We start from the raw sequence: 24,402 nt of genomic DNA, 5'->3' as shown, positions 1-24,402 counted from the left end.
TGACCTGTAATACAGGAGACAGACCCGGTCACTCGGGCACTGATGTCCAGTACAGGAGACAGACCCAGTCACTCGGGCACTGACCTGTAATACAGGAGACAGACCCGGTCACTCGGGCACTGATGTCCAGTACAGGAGACAGACCTGATCACTCAGGCGCTGATGTCCAGTACAGGAGACAGACACGATCACTCAGGCGCTGATGTCCAGTACAAGAGAGAGACCTGGTCACTCGGGCACTGATGTCCAGTATAGGAGACAGACCCGGTCACTCGGGTATTAATGTCCAGTACAAAAGACAGACCTGGTCACCCGGGCACTGGTGTCCGGTACAGGAGATAAGTCTGGTCACTCGCGCACTCATGTGGCAGGAGACAGACTGGGCTTCCTTGAGGAAGGCTGGTGTGCGGGGCCAAGTCAGAGATGAAAGTGGGGCGCGGGGTGCCCCTCTGAGCGGGCAGACAGGAGAGGTGGGCAGCGGGGAGAGGCCAGCGGCAGGCCAGTGGCTCCTAGGTTGAGGGGGACACGACCTAGCCGAGTGGCAGTGGCGGGGCTCGCTGCAGAGCTGGAGGCGGGCAGAGGAAGCGGGGGCGAGGCAGGGATGCGCTGGGGTCCCAGGCGGCCAGGGGGAGCCCCGCGCGCGCGCGCAGTTCCGGGACTCCCCGCCGCCCCCGCCCCGCCCCACCCCTTAGTCCCGGGCCGGGCGCCGCGGCGGCGCGAGGCTGACCTCGGTTCCGACCCGCAAAGCCCCACCGCGCGGCCCTCCAGCCTGCGCTGCAGACGCGGCGGCGCGAGGGCGCGGGGGGCCGCGGCCGCGGGGAGACCCCCGCAGCGCCCCGGGGCCGCGGCGGGCGCCGCACCTGCGTGCGCCCTCGAGGAAAAGTTTGCGGGGCCGCGCGCGGGGGAGACGGTGCGCGCGCGCCCGCAGGGCCCTGAGCGGCCGGAGGGGACGCGCGCGCGCGCGCGGGCGGGACTCGGGGTCCCCCCCCCCCCGCCCGCGCTCCCCACCGGCCCTGGAGCCGCGTCCCCCGCGCCCGGCGTCCTGGAGTCCTGGAGTCCGCGGCTGTCGGCCGAGTCGCCGCGCCGAGCGGAGCCGGGGCGCGCGCGCGCGGGGCCGGGCGGGCGGGCGCGCGCGGGGCCGGGGCGCGCACACACGCGCGGGGGCGGCGGCGGGCGGGGCGCGCGCCCACACGCGCGGGCGCGCGCCCATTCACTCCCGCAGCCCCGCGGGCGCGCGCCCTGCTCTTTCACCTGCCGGGGCGGCGCGCGGCCGCGAGGAGGCGGGGCCGGGCCGAGCTGCCAATCACCGCGGCGCCTGGCAGCGCCCCCGGCCGCTCCCGCCCGCCGCGCCCGCCTGCCAAACTGTTACCCTGAGTGTTACCGTCAGGAGCAATGACATCAGGGCTTTAAAACAACTTGTTATTCGGGGAGTAATCAGTTGCAATTAGGCATTAATTAAGTATTATGAAAGTTGATTATTTAAGTGAATTCGGCTTTCGACTCTCCGACTATGGTGAGCGCCGGAGTGGGGCGGGGGAGGGCCGGGGCGCGGGGCGCGGGGGGGCGCGCGGGGGGCGCGCGGGGGTGCGGGCGCGGGGCGCGCGGGGCGCGGGCGCGGCGGGCCGGGGGCGCCCGGGGGTGCCCGGGGGTCCGGGCGGGGCGGGCCGGGCGCCCCCGGACCCGGGCCGGGCGGGCGGCGCGCCGGAAAGTTTGGCCGGGACTAACCGGGTCTCTCTCTCTCCCTCCCGGCGCGCCTGGCAGAGTTTGGGACCAAGGAGAGGAGAATGGATCTCGGCACAGGTACCGGCGGGCCGCGGCTCTTTCACTTTTCTTTCGCCGCTTTCACGGAAGTTGCCGCTTTCAGCGCAGTGAGGGAGCGGCGGGCGCGGGGCGGGGGCGGCCGGGGGTCGCGGGGCGCAAGGGTCGCGGGGCGCGCAGGGGGCGCGGGGCGCGCGGGGCGCGCGGGGCCGCGGCGGGGGCGTGCGCCGCCCCGCCGGGACGCCGGTGTGATGCTGGTCGGGTGAGGGAGCCGGGGGCGCGGGCCAGAGGCCGAGGGGCGCCCGGGAGAGTCGGGGGTCGGCGCGGGGGTCTCGCGCTCCGAGCTGTCGGAGGGCCGCGTGTGGTCTGCGCGCGCTCCTGTGTGTGTCAGTGTGTGCTTTTTTCTCCTTCCTTGCAAAGCTCTCGGTGTGTGTCAGGCTGTGTGTGCGTGTGTGTGCGTGTGTGTGCGTGTGTGTGTGTGTGTGTGTGTGTTTGTATTTTTTTAGTGGGGGGTGGTTTAGTTTTTGAAAGCAGCGTCCTGTTGGGAAAGGTGGTTAGTCTGGTTTCGGGCGACTGTCTCAAGGTAAAGGAATTTAATTTATTTGGGACAAGGCTGTGTCGGATGATCAAGCTGCTTATTACAGCTAATGACTATTTTTCACCTGAGAACCGTGGGATGAGGCGGCTGCTATCAGTTCAAAGTAAGGGGCCCACAACTCTCCCCGGTCCCCTTGGGCCCCCACCCTGGGGTGGGGGGAAGGCCAACGACTAAATTTGGAGGTCTGGGCGGTGCCTGTGGTGGGGGGGTGGGCGTTCAGATGCTCGGGTGCTGGCCCGGGCAGAGTCTAGCCTGAGACTTTGGTGTTTTATTAGTTTTAAAGTAAATTTTATTCCCTGTTCCTCTTGTCCCATCTGGGGCTCCATCCGGAGCCGGGATGGAAGTCAGGCCTGGGCCGGGTCCCCCATGCTGGCATCTGCCTCCTTCCTGAGCCTTGGGACACCCATTCCAGAGCCGTCGGGGCGGGTGGGGGGGTGGGCCCACGGGGCTGCTCCCTGGACCTTATGTGGTGCCCGGTGCTGCCGGACCAAAGCGCGGACCATTGTCCTGGGGTCTCTAGAGCTGACCCCTGACCTTCTGAGGTCAAATTGGAATGGCTCGAGGGCCAGAGGTAGCCGGCCGGGCTCAGGGTGGCAGAGGTGAGCGCCGGCTCGGGAAGAGGGTATGTGTGTGTGTGTGGGGGGGGGGCCGTGCCAAGTGTGGTCAGACGCTGCCAGCGGTCAGGCGGCCGCAAGTGGTGAGCTTGGCTCAGCCCACCGGAGGTCCACGGTGCCCAGGAAGGCTGGGACACCCCCTGCTGGGCACGGCCAGAGGTGTCCAGGGCCCCTCCCTGCCTCCCACGCCCCCACCTTAATCAGGTGTCTCATCACAGGCCCCACCCCCTCTGCAGTAATGGGGCCCCACCCCTCCCCGCCAGAAGCCGGCCTGACGCGGGCGCCCCTGCCTGTGGGCGGGCCGTGGGACAGGCATTACTCAGCGGGAAGGAGGCCTGCCCGCCCAGCCTCTCCTCACCTGGGCCAGCTGGAGCTGGCGTCAGGCCTGCCCACACCGCCGGACCCTCCCGGCCTGCGTGGGGGCACGGCTCCTGGGCCCTGGCGTGGGCGTCCCCCTGGGCCAGGACGGGTGGGGAGAGGGGGGAGCTCTCAGGGCGTCTCCCGGCCTGCCGGGCCGGGCCTGGGAGACTTCCTAGAAGCCGGGAGGGCCCCTGAGGTCAGCCAGTCCCTCTCCGCGCCGGCCCGGACTCTGTCCACTGGCGGAAGGGCGGCCCAGGTGCCGAGGCTCCCTGCCCCGAAGGAGCCGTCGCCGATAGCATCTCAGCCCCTTCCCGAACTTGGAAGTTTCGCCTCCGCTCCCAACTTCAGAAGCACGCTGGCCGCGGCTTCCCGAGGAAGGGCAGCGAAGGCTGGGGCGGCCCCCAGGCCAGGCCAGGCCCGAGCCCCCATGTCCTCCCTGCGGGGCCATGTGTGCTGTCCTCTCCGGGGGTCCCCCCGCCTGAGGCCTGCCCTAGCCCAGGGCCTGCCCGAGGGACCGGCCCCGTGCCGCCTGGGCCTGGGGTCCGCCTGGCCTCGGGCTCCGTCCTCCGAGGCCCGAGCACACTCCGGCTCAGGGTTCCCAGGCGGGCGGCCCGGGAAGGGCTGCCAGGGCCGTGCAGACCCCGTTCCCCCACCATAGTTCAGCCAAGGGCTGGATCAATCTGGCCGTCTTTAGCAATAAAAAATGCCGGTGTCGTCCTAATTCACCAGGCCCCGAGATGACAGCAAATTTACATTTTTTAATTAAACTAGCAGCCAGTTTTTATGAGAGGGGGTTGGGTTATGCAAATCAAATGGTTGTGTACGGAAGATTAGGAGAGTTTGGGAATAAATTCCACAAATGCTAATAAAAAAAAAAAAGGAGAAAGCAAGGGAGGGCGAGGATGCGGCTCCATTAGGCCCTTTTAGAGAGATTTCCCGGGGGAGCCCCGAGCAGGTGACGCCCTCCTGGACCACAGCGCAGGGCCTGGCCGCTCCAGCCCCCTCCCGGCCTGCCCGGGCTGCGGGCGGCCCACGTGCCCTTGACTCTCGGGGGCTGGCGTGAGCGTCCGGCTCTCCCAGGGGGAACTTGAGGAGCGGAAGTGGGGCTGTCCTCGGGCCTAGGGGGCTCTGCCAGGGTAGCGCCGGTGGGCAGGAGAGGGAACTGCATGCGGCAGCTGTGCGGGGCGGAGCAGGCAGCTGGGCAGCGGGTCACAGCTGGGCCAGGGGCAGGTCAGCGGGAGGAACCGGTCCCGCCACCCTTGGAGCCAGGCCTCGCTGCTGGTCACCCTCCATCCAGGCTGGGTCCCCTCAGTCCCACACAACGCCCTCAGGGCCGGTCCCGCCCAGGCCGGGGTCCTGGGGGCAGAGTCGAGTCGGTGCTGGGCACAGAACTGCCTCGTCAGTGCCCATTTGCAGGGCACAGGGGCGCGAGGCAGAAGGGACTCCGGCAGTTGCCTGGGTGACCTCTGACCCCAGGAATGCCCTGCGCGCGCGCGCGCGCACACACACACACACACACACACAGCTGCAGCCTGAGCGTCAGTTAGCTCACCCCCGGGTGCCCGGGAGCCGCAGGTGCCAGGCCAGGCCTGGCTTGGGGCCTCGCGGTTCTGATCAGGCCTGGGCCCGGGCTGGCTTCCTGCTTCCTGCGTGTGCCATGTCGGCCGACCCGTCCTCCGAGCCCCTCCCTCCTGCCTCTCCTTGGCCAGACCCGCCCACGAGCCCAGCGTAGACTGGACCCGTGCCTGCAGCCAGGCCGGGCGCTGGTTCTGCCCGTCTGCCGCAGGGGGCAGGCGCCCTGGTGCCCTCTTGGCAGAGGGGGCCCGCGGGCGCAGGGCAGAGGGACTGTCTCGGGAGGAGCGAGCGTCCTGGACGCAGGGGGCCGGGCAGGGCCGGGCAGGGCGCTCTCGGGGAGGCCGGGGCCCGGACACCCGCACTGGGGCCCTGTCAAGTTCACAGGCTTTGGGTCTGAGGACAGGTGGGAGCACTGGGAGACGGACAGTCGGACAGACGGACGGACGGGGAGAGGCTGTGAGCTTGAGACGGGGCCCCTGCTCCTGCGGGCCAGCCCAGGTGTGGCCTCTCTGACCCCACGGCCACACGCAGGCCAGGGGCCTGGCCAGGCCGGGCGGGGACGGGCACGTCCGAGGCCGCACTGCCCCCTCGGCCACGAGTCAGGCCGGGTCACACGGCAGAACCTCCTCCACGGCCCCCAAATCCAGCCCGGTCAGTGCCCTCCCGGCGTGGGCGCCAGGCCTGCCCCTCGCTGCCCAGCGCCCCGTCCCTGGTCCCTGTCCCTGGGGACGCAGCCCTCAGCCCTGGGGACAGCGGCAGGAGCGGGTGGCGGGAGGGGGACACGGGGGCACCTCTCTTGCCTCCAGCGACCGGCTTGTGCTGGACACGGTGTGTGTGTATGGGGGGGACAGGCGCCCTCGGGGAGGTGCTCCGGGCAGGACCCCCACCAGCCTGGCAGAGATGCGGGCCCGGGGAGGCCTGCGGTGGGTGGCACCGGCCGCGCCCCCTGCCCTGCCCCCCCCCCCGGCTGTCTGGGCAGCCCCGCACACCGGCCCCGCAGTGCCCCAGAGCAGCTCCTGTCCACCTCCATCTCGCAGCCTGAGGCCCAGCTAGTCCAGGCCGGGCTGGGGCTTGCCCACTCGGGCAGCTTGGCACTGGCCCCCACGCCCAGGAGGACGCCCAGTGAAGCCCACTCCCTGCCGCCCCGCGGGTGCCCCTGGCCTCATGCCCTGCGGGGACGCTGCCGAGGCCAGGGCTGGGTGGGAGAGGGGAGGTCCACCTGCAGCCCCCTGCCCAGGAGGGCGCTGGGCGGGTGGGGGCTCGAGGCTGGTGCTGGTGCCTCTCCCGGCCACACCCCTCCAGCGGGGGTGCCCCCCCCAGGGCATTGCCTGGCTGGGCCGAGCAGCTGGGCCTAGGAGGGCCCCTTCGCGGGCTGTGCTGGGGCCACTCCCAGATTCCCCTTCTCCTGCCCCAGGAGGGTCTCGGTGCTCCGGGACACTGGGGGCGGGGGGGAGGGTCTCCTCAGTGAGAAGGTCAGTGGGAGAAGGTTCTGGAACCCAGTGTCAGGGGGAAGCACCTTTGTCCTTGGCGTCACCTTCACCTCTGCAGGACCCGCCAGGGAGGGGGCCTGTCTGCGGGGGGGGGGGTGGGGGGTGGGGGGAGGGGGCCAAGGGGAGGTGCAGGGGGGGTGTCAGCCAGCGCATCCAGCAGGGGGCGCCCCGCACATCTGCCCCCCTGCCAGGGTCCTGGGTCTGGACCCCGACCCTGGGCTCGGGCCGCCTCCCCCTCCAGGCTCCTTGGCTGAGTTTGTTTTGCCAGGGTGACCTGTTTAATCATCTCATTTTCTGGTGGCCGTTTATTCCTCGTTTCCACGGTTACGGCCCCATTAAGGGGAGAAGCAATAAGGCAGCGAGTCAAACAGGTAATAAAAACATTAAAGCTCCTGTGTGCCGGGGCTCAGCGAGGTGAGACGGTCCGGGCCGCGGAGGGGGTGCCCGCCTGGCCCGGCCACAGGCCGCAGGTGGGGAGAGGACCCCCGGGCGGGCAGCGGCAGCACGGAGGTGGGGCCGGGGGGGGACCTGTGTCACCTGGGCCGTGGGGGCTGCCCCTGACTCTGGCCTGGGCTTCAGAACTTTTTTTCTGCCAACTTTATCAGAAAGCATATTTGTGGTGAGTGTTGCTAGCAGGGCCGGGCTGGAGAGTAAATATTCCTGGCGTGGACAGCCCCATGACCTTGGGAGGGACAGCGGGGGCAGGGCCAGGCCACGCCAGGGTAGCCGCTCGGCTCGGGGGGGCCCCAGGCCCCCCGGAGACAGTGCCCGGCCGGCCCCTGGGGAGCGGGAAGTCCAGGGAAGCTGACCCCCAGCCCAGGAGGGTGCCCAGGGGAGGGCGTGACTGCAGCTCCCTGGACTCGGGGGAGTGACCAGCTCAGCCCCTCCAACCCGTGTCTCTCTCCCCGTCTCCGTCCCCCCCGTCTCCCTCTCTCCATCTCTGTCTCTGCATCTCTCCCTCTGTTCCTCTGTTCCTCTGTCCCCCTCTCCTCTCTCTGTCTCTCTGCCTCTGTCCGTCTCTGTCTCTGTCTCTCCACCCACCCCCCACCCCCCCGTCACTCACTGCAGGGTTGGATTCTGACGGCGAGGGGCAGCGGGGCCGGGCCGGGCCCTGGGAGCCCTCGCTGGAACCCCGTCCTGGGAACGGGTCTAGATGAGTTAATATTCCGATCAAACAATTAAAAATAGAAACTCCCGCGACACCAGCTGCCGTGGCTTCTCTGGGCCCCGCGCCCGCCGCCAGGGCCCAGCACAGGTGGTGCGGGAGGAGGCCCCGTGCCACCCCGCAGGCCCCGGCCGGGGGCTCCGGGGCCGAGCCAGGGGTCTGCGCTGCCTCAGGGCTGGCCGGGTGAAGTCATTGCCAGACGCCGGATAATTGCTTTAAGAATCTAAGTTAGAATAAGATGAAAACTTCTATTCCTGAGTGAGGGAGTAATTTCCCATCGATAGGGACTTAATGAAAGGGCTAGAGCCGGGCCTGGCTGGGAGGCTGATAAATCCCAGAGTCTCGGCAGAGCCTCGGAGCAGGCGGCACCCCTCCCCCGGCCCTCCCCTCGGCCCCCACAGCCCCTCAGGGCTCAGTGACGGGGACCAGCAGCTCTTTGAGCCCTGGCAGGGATGCCAGCCCCAGGACCGCCCACTGCTCTGGGGGGCCCGGACCCTCACTCATGCCGGCCCAGAACAGGGTCCCAGGGGAGCAGCGACACCAGGCGGGGTGGGGGGGGGCTCGGCTAGCTCGGGCAAGGCCCCCTGCCCCGCACACCCCAAGTTCTCAGCCAGGCCGGGGTTCGAGGGGGGCTTCTGCAGAGGACGCGGTACCCCGGGGTCCCCGAGCAGGCCTCATGCCCCTCGGGACTGGACACCCAGTGGGGCGGCTCCGGGGGAGGGTAGAAACGAGCTGGGGGGAGGGAAGGGTCCCCTGAGGACCCCCGAGTCAGGACGGCTCCAGTGTGCTGCCGGGCGAGGCCCCCAGCCCCCACCCCCCAACACTCCTAGTTTTTGTCGCCGTCCGGCATGAGGAAACTCGGTGGCGGGTGCAGTTGGGGGCACCCGCCCTCTCCGAAAAGGCGGCAGGGTGGGAGGGGGACGCGTTCCCGCGTCTTCTCGGGTGGGCGTGAGGCAGGGGCCGGGTCAGCGGACTCTCCCGTGTGGGGGTCCCGGGTGCAGGGTGTCCCCAGGTTCTCTGTGCGTCACCCAGCCGGGGGCAGACAGCAGGCAGCGTGCAGGGGGCGGGGGAGCGGGACAGCTGGGAGGAGGGTCAGCAGGTGGCCCCGGGGAGACCCGTCCCTCCTCCCACCCTCGGCCCGGGGAGGAGAGTTTCTCGTGTAACGCCCAGTGGGGCTCTGGGAGCCTGGGGGGGGCGGGGGGGCTGGGACAGCCGGGGGGGCGGTGGGATCACGCGAGGGCCCCCCGGCAGCGCTTCCCTGGGGACCCCCCAAGAGCCGGGATCGAGCAGAGGGCGGGGAGGGGGGCTGCTTTCCACCCCGGGGTCCCGGGGGGCCGGCGGACTGAGCGGGCTCCTGCGGGGAGGTGTTAGCGCACACCAGGTGATGGAACATGACAGGCCGTGACATTCCCGCGCAGGGCGCACGGGCCCCGCGACGCCGCGATGAAGCTATAAACGCTGACATTTTCTGCTCCGACTGGGAGGCGTGAATGGAAGCCCCCGCTCCTCGCCCCCGCCCCGCCCCGCCACCCGCCGCCCCCGCACGGACGGACGGACGGACGGACAGACAGACGGACGCACACCCCCGGCCTCAGAGCCTCCCTCACGAGGGACTCGACCCCACGCCCGCCCGAGACCCTGGGCAGCGTCGCCCGGGCGCGTGCGGGGGACGGTGGGGACGGGGCCTGGGATCTCCCCGGCCGCCCCCGTCCCCTCCCGTCCTTTTTTGGGTCCGGAGGGGAGGCGGGAGCCCCACGCCCACAGCTGCTGCTCCCGCCTCCCCCTGGGCCGCCGCCGCAGTTGTTCTTGCCCGGAGAGGCCCTGGCAGCCGGGCAGGCCTGCGAAGGGCATTTGGAGGTGAGCCGAGGCTTCGGGCGTCCCGGGGTGGGGTCCCCCTGGCCGTGTGGACCCCCGCCCCTGGGGAGCAAAGACGCTTCGTTTCTGTGTCCGTCCGTGTTCGCAGGCATGTCTGCTAGGGGGTCGCAGGGGGGGTCACTGAGTGCTCATGGAAACCCTGGGCTCCAGAGAGGAGAGAGGCGGGCGGGCGTGGGGCAGGTGTAGAGTGGCTGGAGCAGGGGTGGGGGAGGGAGGAGGGGCGGGAGGAGGGCAGAAGCGCCCTGTGGCCTGCGGACAGCTCTGAGGGCTCCTCAGAGGAAGTGAGGCCTGGGCCAGCAGCCCCGGGGTGCCCGGGAGGAGGCCCGAGTCAGGAGTGGGGTGAGGGACAGGCCTGGGAGGGCCGGGCTGGGCTCCGCCCCTGCAGCTGGGCCCCGGGCAGCTGTGCACATGGCCGGCCGGCACCTGGCTCGGTCAGCTGCCCCTCGCAGGCCCAGATCTGCGTTGGGCCCCGCCCCTGCCTGGTCCCCTGGACGCAGCAGCCACTCCCAAACTGTGTGGAGGCGGGGGGGGGGGGGGGGAAGGCTAGGCCCCCCTCCCCGCCCCCCTCCTCGGCACCTGCCACTCCACACTCTGCCCGGAGGCACAGCGCAGCCATCCTCTGGGGCCCCTAGGGCAGCACCCTGGGGTGCTCAGGAGGGCTCTGAAGACTGAGCGGGCCTGGGCCGGGTGGTGGGCTGGGGGTCCCGGAGGAGGGGCCTGGCCAGGGCAGCGGCCGTCCCTCCTTCGCCCCCTGGCCGGCAGGTTTGACCTGGTGCCCCACAGGCCAGGCCCTTGGCTTCCGGCACCCAGGGCCTGGCCCAGACCCCCGGGTCCCAGCAGGTGGGGGCGGGGTGCCTCGGAGGGGAGCCAGGGCAGGACTTGGCCCCGCCCCGGGGATCCCCGCCAGGTTCCCCTGGAATCCCGCAGTCCTGGGCGGCTCTCACCCCTGCCAGAGCCCAGGTCGGGCCAGACCCGGCAGCAGCAGCGACAGTGGCTGCCGCCTGCAAAACGCGAAGTGGAGCCGCGGAGTGGGGCCGAGGGTGGAGGCCAGGCGGACACACCCACCGCAGGGAGGGGGGCGCGGAGGACCCCTGTGGGGCCTCGGGAGCACCCGGCGGCCAGGCTGCCCGACGGCTGAGTCCAGCCAGCCAGCGGGCACTGCCGGCCCGCCCGTGTGGTTTGGGTTCCAGGGAGCCGGGCTGACCGCCCAGTGGCCTGCCTCGCTGGGGCCCAGCTCTGCCGTCCGTCCGTCCATCCGTCTGGCGTGGGCCGCAGGGAGCAAGCTGGCCTGGGAGTGTGGGAGCCCCCCTCTGGGGGTTCCAGCATGAGTCCAGGGCGGGATTGGGGGCGGGGCGGGGAAGCCCCTTGGACCTCAGCTCTCGGGCCCAGGAACCGCAGGGGCAGAGGATGCGGGAGATTCGCGCAGGGCAGGGGCGCGGCGGGCGGGCAGGGCGGCAGACGGACGTCTGTCCCGCCAGGCCAGCCGGGCTGGCTCTGCCGACAGCCTCTTTTCTATATGGAAATGAAGAATTTAGGCTAATGGAGCTCAACCATCTCTAATTTTGCGATGGCAGGAGGATTTTGATTGAAAGTAATTAAGCAAGCTAGCTGTAAAATTAATTAAAGCAAAAGGGGGGGATTTTTATTGGATTGGATAGCGATATAGCGTCTGTCAGGCGGGGGACGGATGGGGTGACCTGAATCCTCTGCCCTCCCCCCCACACCCGGGACGTTTATGTCACTTTAATCTCCTTACAGCGGCTGCTGTGCATTTGTTTGAAATAATCAAGGAAATATGGTCAGAAATTGTCAGCTTTCAGATCTAATTTACCTGACGGCCCCAGCGCAGGCCGGCGTGCCGGGAGCGTGCGCGGGCGGGCGGGGGCGGGGTGCGAGGGATGCAGAGGACGCGCTGGCCAGCCCCTGCCGGCCCCTCCAAGAGGGCCCCCCTCCACACACACACACACACACACACACACACACACACACACACACACACACACACACACTGTCACCAGCTTTGGGTTTAGGGACCCGGATCAGGGAGGTGACGGTAATTCCTCCGTCCAGATGGTCGGCAAGAGCTGACCCTCCGCCCGCCACGGTGAGGGGGCCGGGTGGGGTCGGGGTGCCCCTCTGCCTGCCCTCCCGGGTGCCAGCCGCCCCCCGCCCCGCGCACCCCCGCCCACCCCACACCCTGTGGGCTGAGCCCCCCAGCCGGCCCCCCCACGTGGCCCCAAGGGTGGGTCTGCCAGTGTGGGGGCAGCAGGGCCTCCTGGGGGAGTGTCCCGGCTCCAGCCCCGGGGGGCCACCCTCTGGGGTCTGCCCACCGAGCTCAGGACTGGGGTGCCCCAGAGACGGCGTGGGGAGGTAGAGGCAGGCCGGAGCCCTCTTTGGCCTTGATCCTGGGCCCCGAGACCCTGTCACACATCTTTAGGGCTGCGGTGGCCCTCAGGGTAGCCAGGGGACCAACCCGGGGTCCTTCCGTCAGGCTCTTTGCCTTGAGACCCGCCCGCCTTTGAGGCCCTCGCTGGGGGGCAGAGAATGGAGCCCCCGAGGTTTCCGCCCCGGCGAGAGGGGAAGGAAGGTGGTGTCTGCCGGGCTCGGGGCCAAGTTCTGTGCTGGGGCCCACGGTGAAGGCCCAGGTGTGGCCCGTCCCTGTGCCTCCACTGCCCAGGCCTAGTGGCCCAGGAGAGCTGCTGCCGCCCCGAACCTCACCTCCAGGCCCCTCTCTGCTGCTTCAGGAAATCTGCGGGGGGCCGGCCCTGGGGGCCCTGGGGGCCAGGCTGGGCTGGGCGGGTGTCCGGGTGAGAGAAGTGGGCGCAGGGAGGGGTGGGGCCAGGGCAGTGTCCCCCCAGCTGCCAGGGTCTCCAGCCTGGCTGTGCGCGGGGCAGGGAGGTGCAGTGGGGAGTTCGGGGCTCACAGGCCCTGGGCGGTGCCTCCTTTCTGCTGGGAGGGGGGCAGGGACCCCAGGGGAGGGCGGCCTGGCTGGGGCGTCTCGGGGTGCTGCAGTCGGCTCAGGCCGTCCCTGCCCTGTGAGCCGGGGGCGGGGGGCCCTGCTGCCCTGCAGGAGCAAGCACGGTGGGCCCGGGTGGGCCCTGCCCTGCGCAGGGTGGAGGCAGACAGGAAGTCGAGGTGGCCGCGGGCCTGGCCCTCGAGCCTAGGGCCCGGGCGGGGGTCGGCCAGCCTAGGGGTCTGAGTGAGGTGGGAGGGAAGTCGGGGGTCGGGGGCCAGCCTTGCCCAGGGGGGATCCCAGGACACAGCCCTGTCCCCCCTGTAGCCCCGGGGCCAGTGACTGCCCTGGAACTGCGGGCCTGGAGCCCCTGGCCCAGGGGCGTGGCACCTCCCCCGCCCGGCGGGCCCGTGCCCACTCGGGGTGCCAGCCCGCGGCCTGCAGTGGCCCCTCAGCCCCTGGCCGGAAGTCGCTGGGCTGGGCCCGGCCCCCGGCTCTGCCTTCCCCGTCGCCCTCGTCACATTTTGCTGCCAGCGCAGGGCACTGAGAAACTGCTGGCACTGCCAAAACCCTGTGTGCGCTACGACTCCCCAAACATCCCTTTATTTTTATTGTTCTGTTAATTACTGTTTAAACTTTAATAAGTCACTTCGTCAGGAGGGGGGACCTGCCGTGAGCTCCTCTTTGCAAACACGGGCTGGGGTGGCTCGGGTGTAATATAACCCTTTATGCGATGTGGGAATGTTTAGATTGTAACAGAAACTTGTGATTTTAATGACAGTTGAGGGGGCGGGGCCCGTCCCTGCCCCCTGCCGTCCCCACAGAGGCCCCAGATGGCCTGGCTCACCCGGGGCTCCCGGCCTGGGGGGACGGAGGGAGCGGTGGGAGCCCTGGACAGTGGCTGGACTCTGTCCCCAACCCCGCCAGCCCCCACCTTGGTGGGCAGCGGCTCCTCCCTCTTCCGGGCCGGGACCTTGGCTCACGGGCTCCTGTCCCTGCTGGTCACCCACATTCCCCACCCACGCCCCCTCCTGGCCTGCCTCCCTGGGGGGCGCTGGCCCAGATAGAGGGACAGTGCCGGGAGGCAGTGCTGTGAGGGGCCTGCAAGCGGTCACTCAGTCTGATGGGGGGGACGCCAGTCCAGGTGCCCGAGCACAGCCTGGGAGTTGGACGCTGTCCCCAGCCAGCGGCCGGGTGGGACAGACTCTGGGAGAAGCCCCTCTGCCTCGGCAGGGCTCCCCCCGATGTCTGCACTGGGGGCTGCATGGAGGAGGGGGCGCGGGACAGGGCCGCCCCCAGCTGGGCGCAGGGCGCCTGCCGTCCTCCTCAGGAGCTGGCGGGGACAGCGAGGGGGTGGCCAGGCTGTCCCTCCTCACCCGTCTTCCACACCCGGAGGCAGCCTGCCCCGTATGCTCAGCAGTGACCCCGCGGGAGGCCTGGGCTGGCCGCTGCTGATCTCCTGCAGGAGACGGACCCCCTGGGCTGGTTTCCCGCCCAGCCTCATCCCTCTGTCCGTTCACCGTCTTCCTGCCCACATACCCGTCCACCCACCCACCCAGCCACCTACACACCGACCCACCATTTACCCCCAGTCAATTCACCCACACCATTCACGTGCCCAGCAGTTTACCCATCCATCACCAACGTACCCATCCATCCGTTCGTCCTTCAGCCCACCCACCCCCCAGCCTGCCATCCACTCCCCCACTCCCCAGTCTATCCACCAACCATGATCCACTCACCCACCATCTGCCCGTCCATTCATATTCCGTGCACCCACCCACCTCTATCTGTCCACTACCCACCCACTCACACACCTGTCTGTAAACCTATCCATCATCCACCATCTGCCGTCCACTCCTCCTTTCGTCCACCCATCTAGCTCCCCCCATCTTTCCGTCTGTCAGTCTGTCCGCTCATTCAACTGTCCACCCATCTGTCCATCTGTTCGTCCACCCACTCCTCCTTTCATTCATTTAACTACCCATTACCTATCCATGGCTCATCCATTCCTCCATCTGCCCACCACCCAGTTATCCATCCATCCATCCACCCATCCATCCATTTATCCACTCATCCATCTACCCACCCACCCATTCATCCATCCATCCAGTGAGCCATCATCCATCCATCCATCCATCCATCCATCCATCCACTCATCCATCCATCCATCCACTCATCCATCCATCCATCCATTCATCCATCCACCCACCCACCCATCCATCCACTCATCCATCCACCCACCCACCCATTCATCCATCCATCCAGCGAGCCATCATCCATCCATCCATCCATCCACTCATCCATCCATCCATCCACCCATCCACCCATCCATCCACTCATCCATCCACCCACCCACCCACTCATCCATCCATCCATCCATCCACCCATCCATCCACCCACCCACCCATCCACCCATCCACCCACCCATCCACCCACCCACCCATCCATCCATCCATCCACCATCCATCCATCCACCCACCCATCCACCCATCCATCAATCCATCCACCATCCATCCATCCATCCACCTATCCATCCATCCACTCATCCATCCATCCATCCATCCATCCACCTACCCACCCATCCACCCACCCATCCACCCATCCACCCACCCATCCATCCATCCATCCATCCACCCACCCATCCATCCACCCACTCACCCACCCATCCATCCATCCACCCATCCATCCATCCACCCACCCATCCACCCATCCATCCTCGTGCCCAGAGCCAAGCTTCTGCCCACAAGTGCCCTGGGCTGGGGGTGCAGACCCAGCCCAGCCCAGCTGCTGCTCCCTGGGGCCCGTGTCTGACCATGGCTGGTGTAGGGCTGAGGGCAGAGGCTAGTGCCCCCAGGGCCAGAGGGCCAGGGGCCGGCCAAGGCCACAGGAGCTTCCCTCCCTCTGTGAGTGGCCGACCCTCGAGGACCCTCCCACGCCTCCCGCAGGGCCGGGCCAGGGGGCCAGGGCCGGGCTCCCTCGCACGGAAGGCGGGAGCCCCGGATTGTGGCGGCCGCGGGCCACGAATCGCTGAGGTTTTTCTTTTCCGAGCAGCGCGTTTCCCTAAATTGTCTTTGACTGCGTGCGCGGGTAATGAAAGTTTATGCCCTTGTTAGAAGGACAGGCGGCCAGTTCCAGTTAGAACTGGGGCTGCCTCCTGCCAGCCCCCGCAGCCCCCTCCCGAGCAGAGAGCCCGAGCACTGTGTGAGCGCCCCCCCTTTCCCGGGGGCTGGGAAGGCGGCGAGGGGGAGAGGGGACGGCGGAAAGAAGAAAAAATTTCCATATTTGTGTAAGTTGCTTTAAAAGCATTTTATCATGTCATAAAAAAGGGAAAGTACTCTCAGAAATTGATCCTCTCTGCCAGCCCATTGGACAGAAGGACGTCGGGATGTTAATGGCCAGCCTGCTCCGGGGTGGCTTATTAAAAAATTTATACATAAATGCTTAAAATTGCATAAATTATTTAAAAAAAACCAACAAAGTAAGCAATTTGAATTCCCTCTTTTCCTCCCCCTTTCTGCGTCCCCCTCTTTTCCCAGCCCCGGCCCCTCCTCGGGGCACCCCCCCCACCCCCGGGCCGGCTCTTCCCGCCCCTGCCCACTGCGCCCTGCCGCCTCCGGGGTTCCCCGGCCTCACCCGCCGGCGAGCGCGCGGCCAGCCCACCACCACACAGCCGCCCACGCCAGCCCACACGCCACTAATCACGCCCCCAAATCGCCGAATTAAGTCTTAAGGCCAGAGGAGGCGGCCGGGCGCGGGGCGGCCGCGGGAGCTGAACTTGGAGCTGCTGTGCGTCTCTCGCAGGCGTGGAATGTCACCCACACATCCCGGAGCCCGGAGTGGGGAGTTTTATGATGGTTTTTCATTGATTTGTTTCCCCAGCGCAGCTGCCGACCTCTATTGAGGGACAAACATAATCAGCGCTGACGCAAATTAGATGGTTATTCGTTTTGAAAATTGACAGAAAAACAATAAAAAAGATGAAATGCTCCCAAATCAATAGATATAATGAAATTCAAATAATCCGAGAGATGAGGTCTCCATGGCAACTGATAATGTGGAAAAGAAAACAATTTAATAAAGGACAGACACACTTTGAAAACAGATTGGGCCCGGGGAGGGGGCGGCGCGGGCGGGCGGCGGGCGCGTGAAGGATCACTGTCCGTCCCAAGGACACCCGCCATAATTAAGCGAGGCTTTCGGCCCCAGAAAGTGCAGATTCAGGTTTTAATACACAAAATTATTTCAGGAGCAGTGAATCGGAAAGTCGTTTGTAATGACCTTCCGAGAGGCCCGGGCGCGGGGCGTGCTGGAGGCTGGGCGGCCGGCCGCTGAGTTATGGCATATTTGTGTTTTTATAGTGCGGAGGGGAGGGCTGGGGGGAGGGGGGAAGGTTAAACAGTATTTACAGCTCAGTTGTTTTCCGAGAGGAGAGAGAAATAGAGTTCACGGGGAGATGCGGCGGGCAGGCGGGCGGCAGGGGAGAGGGCACGCGGGGGTCCCTTTGCTCCGGCGTCTTCCACCCCAGGGGGCTGAAGCGTTCCCCCGGAGCCTCGGAGACACCCCCCACCCCTGGAGCGGGTCTGTGCCCGAGGCACGGTGTCCCCGAGGGGCGCGGGGCCCCTCCTAGGCCTTGGGAAGGGCCACTTGGGGTCCCTGCCACGGACGTGCGGGAGGAGGAGGTCACCCCGCTGCCCCCCCCACCCCGACGCACTTGCCTTTCACGGGTCTGGGTGCAGCCAGCCCACCCCCGAGTGGTGGGGAGGTGTGTTAGCTCAGCTTCCCTGCCCTCCCCCGGGCAGCCCCTCGCACCCAGGAGGGCCCGGTCCACACAAAAGAGAGACAGGCTGCTACGGGCGGGAGCTGGCCTGGCACGCGGCCGGCCCGAGCTCGGACCCTGCCACACCATCAGGTGCCCAAGCACCGCCGGGAGAGATCCCGGAGCAGAGAGCCGGGAGTAGGCCCAGAGCACCGCTGGGTGTGGCCCCGAATCAGACAGAGGAAAGAAATACAGGGATGAGGCCGGAGCCCTGGGGGTGGGGGTCGGCAGCAGCCCCGCAGCCCCCCCTGCAGGCCGCCCTCCCCGGGCCGCGGGCTGCTCACGCGTGACCGTGGCGGCCTGCCTGCGCCCGGCCCGGCTGTGTTTTAAGCCTCCCCTGGGCGGTGACTCTCTCCTCTCCCCTTCCTGTTTGGCTGTGACCTGGGGAGATTGATGGGCCGGCTGCGCGCTGGATGCTAACAGTTGCCCTGATTTATGGAGTTACTTACGCTAAGTGAGGCCACTTAGGCGCGTCTGGATAGTAAACCTTTTAACTGGACTAAAAAATCATAATAAATAAATAAACAAAGGGGGCAGGTTGGCCCCCCGCGCCCCAGCCGGCGGCCGTGGGGACGGGGGACTCGTGACCCTCCGCTCTGCTCCCACCGCACCTTGCTCTGGGCTGCGGGGGGCTGGAAGGACGCCCCGTCTCCGAGGACAGGTGGCCAGGGCGCCGGGGAGCTGCTGAACCAGACGGGGGGCAGCGAGGGAAGGAGCCCCGGGCCCGGGGGGCAGCGCCGTCCCCAGGGGCCTCGACTGGACTCAGCGCCCCCTGCTCCCCGTGGCGTCCACCCACGATCCTGGGAACCTGTACTGTTGGGGCTCTTACGGGGGTGCAGGCGGGGCCCCGATGGGGCCGACTTCCTAGCGGGGAGGCCTGGCGGGAGGCGCTTCCCGAGGGTCCCACCGTGACTTTGGACGTGTGACCTCCAGGGAATCCAGCCGGGCCTGGGGTTGTGTGTGTTTATGTGTGTGTGTGTGTGTGTGTGCTCAGGGGTCGCTGTGTGGCCAGTCCCTGGGGTGCCGTGGGGGGCAGGGCGGAGCCCGAGGTCCCTGAGTGGCCCAGCAGGATCCTCGGCCCTGGGGCGCCCCCACCCCAGGCCCCGGGCGCCTGCCCTCTGCCTCTCCCTCTGATGTACAGCGGGCTCGAGGCCGCGCGGGGGAACCTGCATCCTTAGGAAGAAATATGTGCTCATTTTTCTTAAACACCGTTTCCACTGAGTGAAATGTTTAGAAGGGACGCGCGGGGAGAACTTTATTTCCTACCAGGGAGTTCAGCGTCACCAGGCAGAGCCCATAAAGCACCAGGCCCGGAGCTGACAGCTGCCCAGTCCCGCCACGGCCCTCGCCGCTGGGGGGCCGCCCGGCGCCCTGGCACAGCCCCCCCCACCCCGGGCCCGATGGGCGCTGGCAGGGAGAGGAGCGGCCCGGGCGGGGGCCCAGGTGCAGCCCCGGGAGCCCCCACTCCGGCGGAACTGGCCGGTGGCGGCGGCAGGCGTGGGGCGCTGCCGCCCGGCTTCTCCCGAGGCCGACCCCGCGCTCTGCCTCTGAAGCTGATTTGAATATTTATAAATATCAGTAAATTATTTATTGTAGCAATCTGCCGCACCATTTTACCCATCACAGTTAACACTTTAGGGGGCTCGGTGCGAGGGGCACCGGGAAGGCGGGGGAGCAGGGGGCGGGCAGGGTGGCCTCGGGCACCCACCCCGTGGGGCTGCCCGGCTGCAGGCTCGGGCTGGGGCCGGGGGGTCAGTGTCCCCCCCCGGCAGGCCGCGGGGCCCTGCTGAGGTGGCCAGAGGACCCAGGGACTCGTGCGGCACCAGTGCCCTCGGGCTGGTCGCGTGGGCCCTGGAGGGCCGGGTTCGAGTGGGATGGCGAGGGTGCTCCAGGCCTCTGCCCTGTCTGCTCCTTCCTGCCCCGCGAGCGTCCCTGACCTCCAGGCGCGTGCCCCGGGCTCCCTCAGAGGCCCAGGTCCCTGCGCGGGCCGCCCCCAGCTGGCAGGGCCACCCCCAAGCCCAGGCCGGGGCAGGGCCAGCAGGAGCGCCCAGGGACGCGGGGAGCACCCCGGCCGGCCGCCCGGGCAGCATTGTTCCCAGAGGAAGTGTCCAGTGTAAATAGAGCCGCGGGCAGCCGGGTGGCGGGAAGGGGATGAAAGGGCCCGTGACAGGGCCCGGGACGGATGGCTTCCTCCCATTGAGCCCGGCCGCGGCGTTTACGTTCCAGGGAAGAAAGTCCGGGGAGTGTTTACATGGATGGGAGCCTGGGGTCAGCCGCGCGGGGGGCAGCGTGTGTTTAGGGGGGCCCCTGCTCAGCCCCCTGCCGGCCTCCGCCTCCCCCCCCCCTGGCCCGGCCACACGCCTCCTCCCCGCCCCTCCGCCCAGGAGTCAGGGGGAGGCCAACATCTGGAGGGCAGGTGTGGGGCCAGAGGCGGAACTGGGGACGCGCGGGTGCAGGCTGGGCCCTGGGTGCGCAGCTGCCTTGCAGCTGGTGCCCCCCAGCCCCCGAGGGTGGCGCGGGGACCCGGGGAGGGTGGGCTGGAGGCTCCAGGATGGGTGGGGGCCCGGGAGGGGGTCGGCGGAGCAGGGCGGCCTGGGAACCCCCGCTTTCCTCTTCCTGGAGATAAATATTTATGGGTTCATTTGCCGTCTGCATGACACCGGCTGCCTCCCGGTAAAAATAGCGCAGCCCCCCCGCACCCTCCCCCACCCGGGACAAAGGGGACCAGGTGAGGCCTCTGCGCGAGGGGGCAGCATGGGACCCGCCGCCCGAGGTGCGGAGGTGCGGCTGCAGGCGCCCCCTCTGTGTGGAGGAGAGGCGTGGGGTGCGGGAGTGGGGCAGCTCGGGGAGACTGAGGCAGCGCGGGGGTGCAGGAGCCCCCGCGGCCGTTCTCGGGCGAAGGCTGCAGCGGGGGGTGCTGGGCGCCGGGTGGGCACTGCAGGGGCGTGTTGTGCGGCCTGCAGGGCTGGGAGTGCCGAGTCACCAGAGCGAGGCCTGTGTGACCCGGGGTGCAGCCGCCACCTCCGACCAGCGCGAGACTCGGGGCCCCTCTGCCCGGGGGCGCCCAGGGCCCCCCAGTGTGAGCGAGAGGTGTCTGCCCGCCCCCACCCTGGCACCTCAGGATCCGGTGCCCCGGGACAGACAGTCGGACAGACGGACGGACGGACGGACAAACCACGGCCGCAGTAGCTGCTCCCGGGCACTCTGCCTTGTTCCAGCAGTGACTCGGGCCGGGCGGGGACACAGGGCAGTGAGGGCCATGCTGTGTGTGCGTGTGTGCATGTGTGTGCGTTCATGTATGCATGTGTGTGGATATGTGTGCGTATGTGTGCGTGTGTTGTGTGTCTGTGTGTGCATGTGCACGTGTGTGTGTGCTACTACCCCAGCCCTGGCCCCTGGTGTGCATGTGTGCATGTGTGTGCATGTGTGTACATGTACATGTGTGTGAATGTGTATGTGTGCATGTATTGTGCATGTATATGTGTGCATGTACATGTAGGTATGTGTGTATGGGTGTGGATGTGCATGTATGCGCATGTGCATGTATGCGTGTGTGCAAACATATGTGCATGTATGTGCATGTAAGTGCGTGTGTGCGTGTGTGTGCGTGTGTGCGCACGTGCAGCCCTGTTTGGCTCGAAGAACAGGGACTGCGGGGCACATAGGATCTATGGGGTGCTCCTGGGAGGAGCCCAACCGTGGGGCAAGCCGTGTCGGGGGTCAGGGTTCCAGAGCCCCCCGGGATGGGGTTGCGGGTGGAGGTGTCCTGTCCGCTGAGTGGGGGCCCCCGGCAGGCACAGCTGCTCCCGGAAGGCCGAGGGCTGGGGCGAGGTCAGTGACGTGGGGACGATCCTTAGCCCCGGCTCTGGGGTGCCTGAGGCCAGCAGGGCCCGGGGGTGCAGGTCCAGAGGAGGGCCGGGGGCTGGGGGCCGGGGAGGGCGATGGTCCCCCTGGGGCCCGCGGCCTCTGACCTCCCGCTCCCCCTGCAGCTGACGGCGCCCGGTGCCCCGACCCGCCCGCAGGCAAGCCCCCCATGGCGGCCAAGCGCAAGGGCGGCCTGAAGCTCAACGCCATCTGTGCCAAGCTGAGCCGCCAGGTGGTGGTGGAGCAGGGCGCCGAGGCCAGCGCCCAGGCCACCGGCAGCCCCCGGCGGCCCCCGGACAGGGAGGCGGGGCTGGCCCGGGCCCCCCGCAGCGAGGAGGACAAGCGGCGGGCGGTGATCGAGAAGTGGGTGAACGGGGAGTACAGCGAGGAGCCCGCCCCACCGCCCCTGCTGGGCCGCGTCCCCCGCGAGGGCCCCGAGCTGCCCCCCGAGGGCGTCTACATGGTGCAGCCCCAGGGCTGCAGCGACGAGGAGGACCCCGGCCACGAGCCCCCCAAGGAGGGCGGTGGCGCCGACGAGAAGGACCCGGATGGCCCCGGCGGCAAGGATGCGACCAAGCAGGCGTCAGGTGCGTGTCGGTGGGGAAGGCCCAGGGCTCTGGCCCTCCCCTGAGTCGCACAGCAGGACAGGTGGGTGGAGGGACACAGGGGCGAGGCGGTAGGGGCGCAGCCCGGAGAGAGGCGCGCGGGGACCCCGGACGCCCCGACACCTCCATCCGCCCTCCCACCCTCTTCACCAGCTGCTCCCCCTGCCCCTCCTGTCCCGCCAGCGTTGGGGGGCAGGCCAGGGCCACGGCTGCTGCCCCCGCCACCGCCACCCTGCGCCGGGCGGGTCGGGGTCATCCCCGTGAGCAGCTCCCGGGCCCCGGGTGCTCTGGACAGAGAGGTCCTGGGCACTCGGGCGGGAGGGGCAGACCCCCGGGATGGGCCCCCTCTCCGCTTGCCTGCCCCCTTCCCCTGCAGCGAGGGGCACCCCCCTCCGTGTGGAGAGCCTGCGCAGCCACATAATTATGCATATAAGATATAAACAGAGCTGTTTAATTATCCTTCGCCACATCAGTGACAGAGTAATTAACAAACATTGCAAGATCAATGAGGAAGAGTATGACCTTCAGCTTCCCGATAGGAAAAGCCCTTCTCTCCCCACACAAGGAGACGCGCGGCCTGGGGAGAGGGGCCGGCCAGGGACAGGGCCTCCAGCCCCCCGGCCTCGGCCCCCACAGGCCTCCTTCCTGCCTCCTTGGGAGCAGGGAGCCGCTGGGGGGCCGGGCTTCAGGGTGGCCAGTGGCCCCTGTCTGTGCCCTCTGGCCGGAGCCCAGCGGGACGGGCAGAGAGGCACGGGGGCTGTGTCCAGCTCCGGGCTGCGGGGAGGGCTGGCCGGGCCTGCCCCTGGGCCACCTTGCCGCCTCCTGGGGCCGGGGGACCCCTGCTGCCCGCCCCGTGCTTGCCGGCCCCCCCCGGCCGCGGCTCCCTGCCATATATAGCGAGGCCCAGCTGCCTTCTCGGCCTATTTTTAGTTTCTTTCCCCGGTCCTGGAGCTTCACCGGCTTCAGCCACCCCAACCCACCCCTCTGGGCAGGGCCCCCACCCAGGGGGCAGCTCTGCTGGCCCCCAACCTCTCTGACCTCCTGCCTCTCCCACCGGGAAGCTCCCCTTCCCACCCCCAGAAGCTCCTGAGTCCCCCAGGGCAGAGCCCCGGGCCGCGGGGAGCTGTGGGCCATGCGTGTGTCCAGACCGATGGGGCAGGGGGGAGGGAGTGTGGGGGTACCCGGGGTGTGGGCCTCAGGGAGACCACCTGTGTGGCTAGAAGCCGCTGGAGCCCCCGCGTGGGTGGAAGGTGACAGCTGGGGAGGGGCTGGGACTGAGCCCGACAGCAGCTGGGGGGGGAGTAGGGAGGTGGGGGGACGCATTAGCATGTGGGGGTCCAGAGGCCAGTCCTGGGGAGATGGGCCGGCCCTTCCTCTTCCAGAGATGAGGGTCCTGTGTCCACCCGGGGGTCAGCCAGGCCCACCCTGCCCCCGCCCTGGCAGCCCACCTGGCCAGGCCCTGCCTCGCGGGCCCCTGGCACGAAGGCTGGGCCGCGGCCTCCCTTCCAGGAAAACGATCCTCTTTCATATGAGGCCGGGGCGAGAGCGCCGAGACATTTATGAAACTTTGTTTAATGTACTGAAAAGCCATCGGCCAGAACATTTAGGAAATTGATTTTCCTGGCATTGATGAACTCGTTTTATTTTACCCCAGTATTAATTACTTTTTTTTTTAAAACAAATTAATTTAAGAGTCGTAAAACCTAACAAGTGAGTCAAACGGCCATAGATCATGTCCCGCTCCGCCCCCCCTGCCCCCGCCCCCGCCCCCGCGGCCCCTCCCCGTGGGTGGGGTCCAGGGCCCCCCTCCACACCCCAGGTAGGTGATGCCCGCCCCTCCCCGCCCGCAGGGGAGGCCTCCTCGCTGCGGGACTACGCGGCCTCCACGGTGACGGAGTTCCTGGGCATGTTCGGGTACGAGGACCACGACACCAGGGACGAGCTGGCCCGGAAGCTCAGCCTGGAGAAGCTGCAGGCCGGCTGCACGCCCGAGCCGGCCCCCGCGTCCGCGCCCGCGGGCGCCGAGGACGCGCTCAGCAAGCGGGCGCGCTTCTCCAAGTACGAGGAGTACATCCGCAAGCTCAAGGCGGGCGAGCAGCTCTGCTGGCCCGGCCACGGCGCCAAGGCGGACGCGCGCGGGGCCAAGGAGGCCGCGGGGCCGCTGCCCGGCCTGCGGCTGCCCAGCTCGGCGCACCTGGAGACCAAGGCCACCATCCTGCCGCTGCCCTCGCACGGCGGCGTGCCCGCGCAGGGCCTGGTGGCGCGCGCCTCCAAGTACGACTTCTTCATCCAGAAACTCAAGACGGGCGAGCACCTGCGCCCGCAGAACGGCAGCGCCTACAGGAAGCCCTCCAAGTACGACCTGGAGAACGTCAAGTACCTGCACCTCTTCAAGCCGGGGGAGGGCAGCCCCGACATGGGCGGGGCCATCGCCTTCAAGACCGGCAAGGTGGGCCGGCCCTCCAAGTACGACGTCCGAGCCGTCCAGAAGCCGGGCCCTGCCGTCAAGGGCCCGCCGGCCCCCAGCCTGGCCCCGGCGCCCCTGGCCAGCGGGCCCAGCGCCCCCAGCGCCCCCGGGCCCGGGCCGGGGTCTGAGCCGGCCGCATCCCTGCCTTTCAACGCCCCCGAGTACCTGAAGTCCACCTTCTCCAAGACCGACTCCATCACCACGGGGACCGTGTCCACCGTCAAGTAAGGCGCCCCGCACCCCACTCCGCTCTGCGCTA

The 24,402-nt window shown here is 68.3% G+C and overlaps 1 protein-coding gene across 1 annotated transcript in view; it reads left to right on the top strand.

Moving 5' to 3' along the window:
• The first annotated feature begins 1,438 nt into the window (after positions 1-1,438).
• Positions 1,439-24,402, top strand: part of CASZ1 (castor zinc finger 1) — a 38,681-nt gene continuing 15,717 nt past the window's right edge. The window contains exons 1-4 of the mRNA XM_055140517.1: positions 1,439-1,513; positions 1,762-1,800; positions 21,197-21,658; positions 23,527-24,367. Coding sequence (XP_054996492.1) covers positions 1,465-1,513; positions 1,762-1,800; positions 21,197-21,658; positions 23,527-24,367 — 1,391 coding nt within the window. The 5' untranslated portion in view covers positions 1,439-1,464. The remainder of the gene's footprint in view (positions 1,514-1,761; positions 1,801-21,196; positions 21,659-23,526; positions 24,368-24,402) is intronic.

This window comes from Sorex araneus, chromosome 5, assembly GCF_027595985.1.
Source record: "Sorex araneus isolate mSorAra2 chromosome 5, mSorAra2.pri, whole genome shotgun sequence".
Classification (NCBI taxonomy): domain Eukaryota; kingdom Metazoa; phylum Chordata; class Mammalia; order Eulipotyphla; family Soricidae; genus Sorex; species Sorex araneus.
The sequence above is the reverse complement of the archived record's forward strand: the minus strand, read 5'-3'. Positions and strand labels throughout refer to the sequence as shown.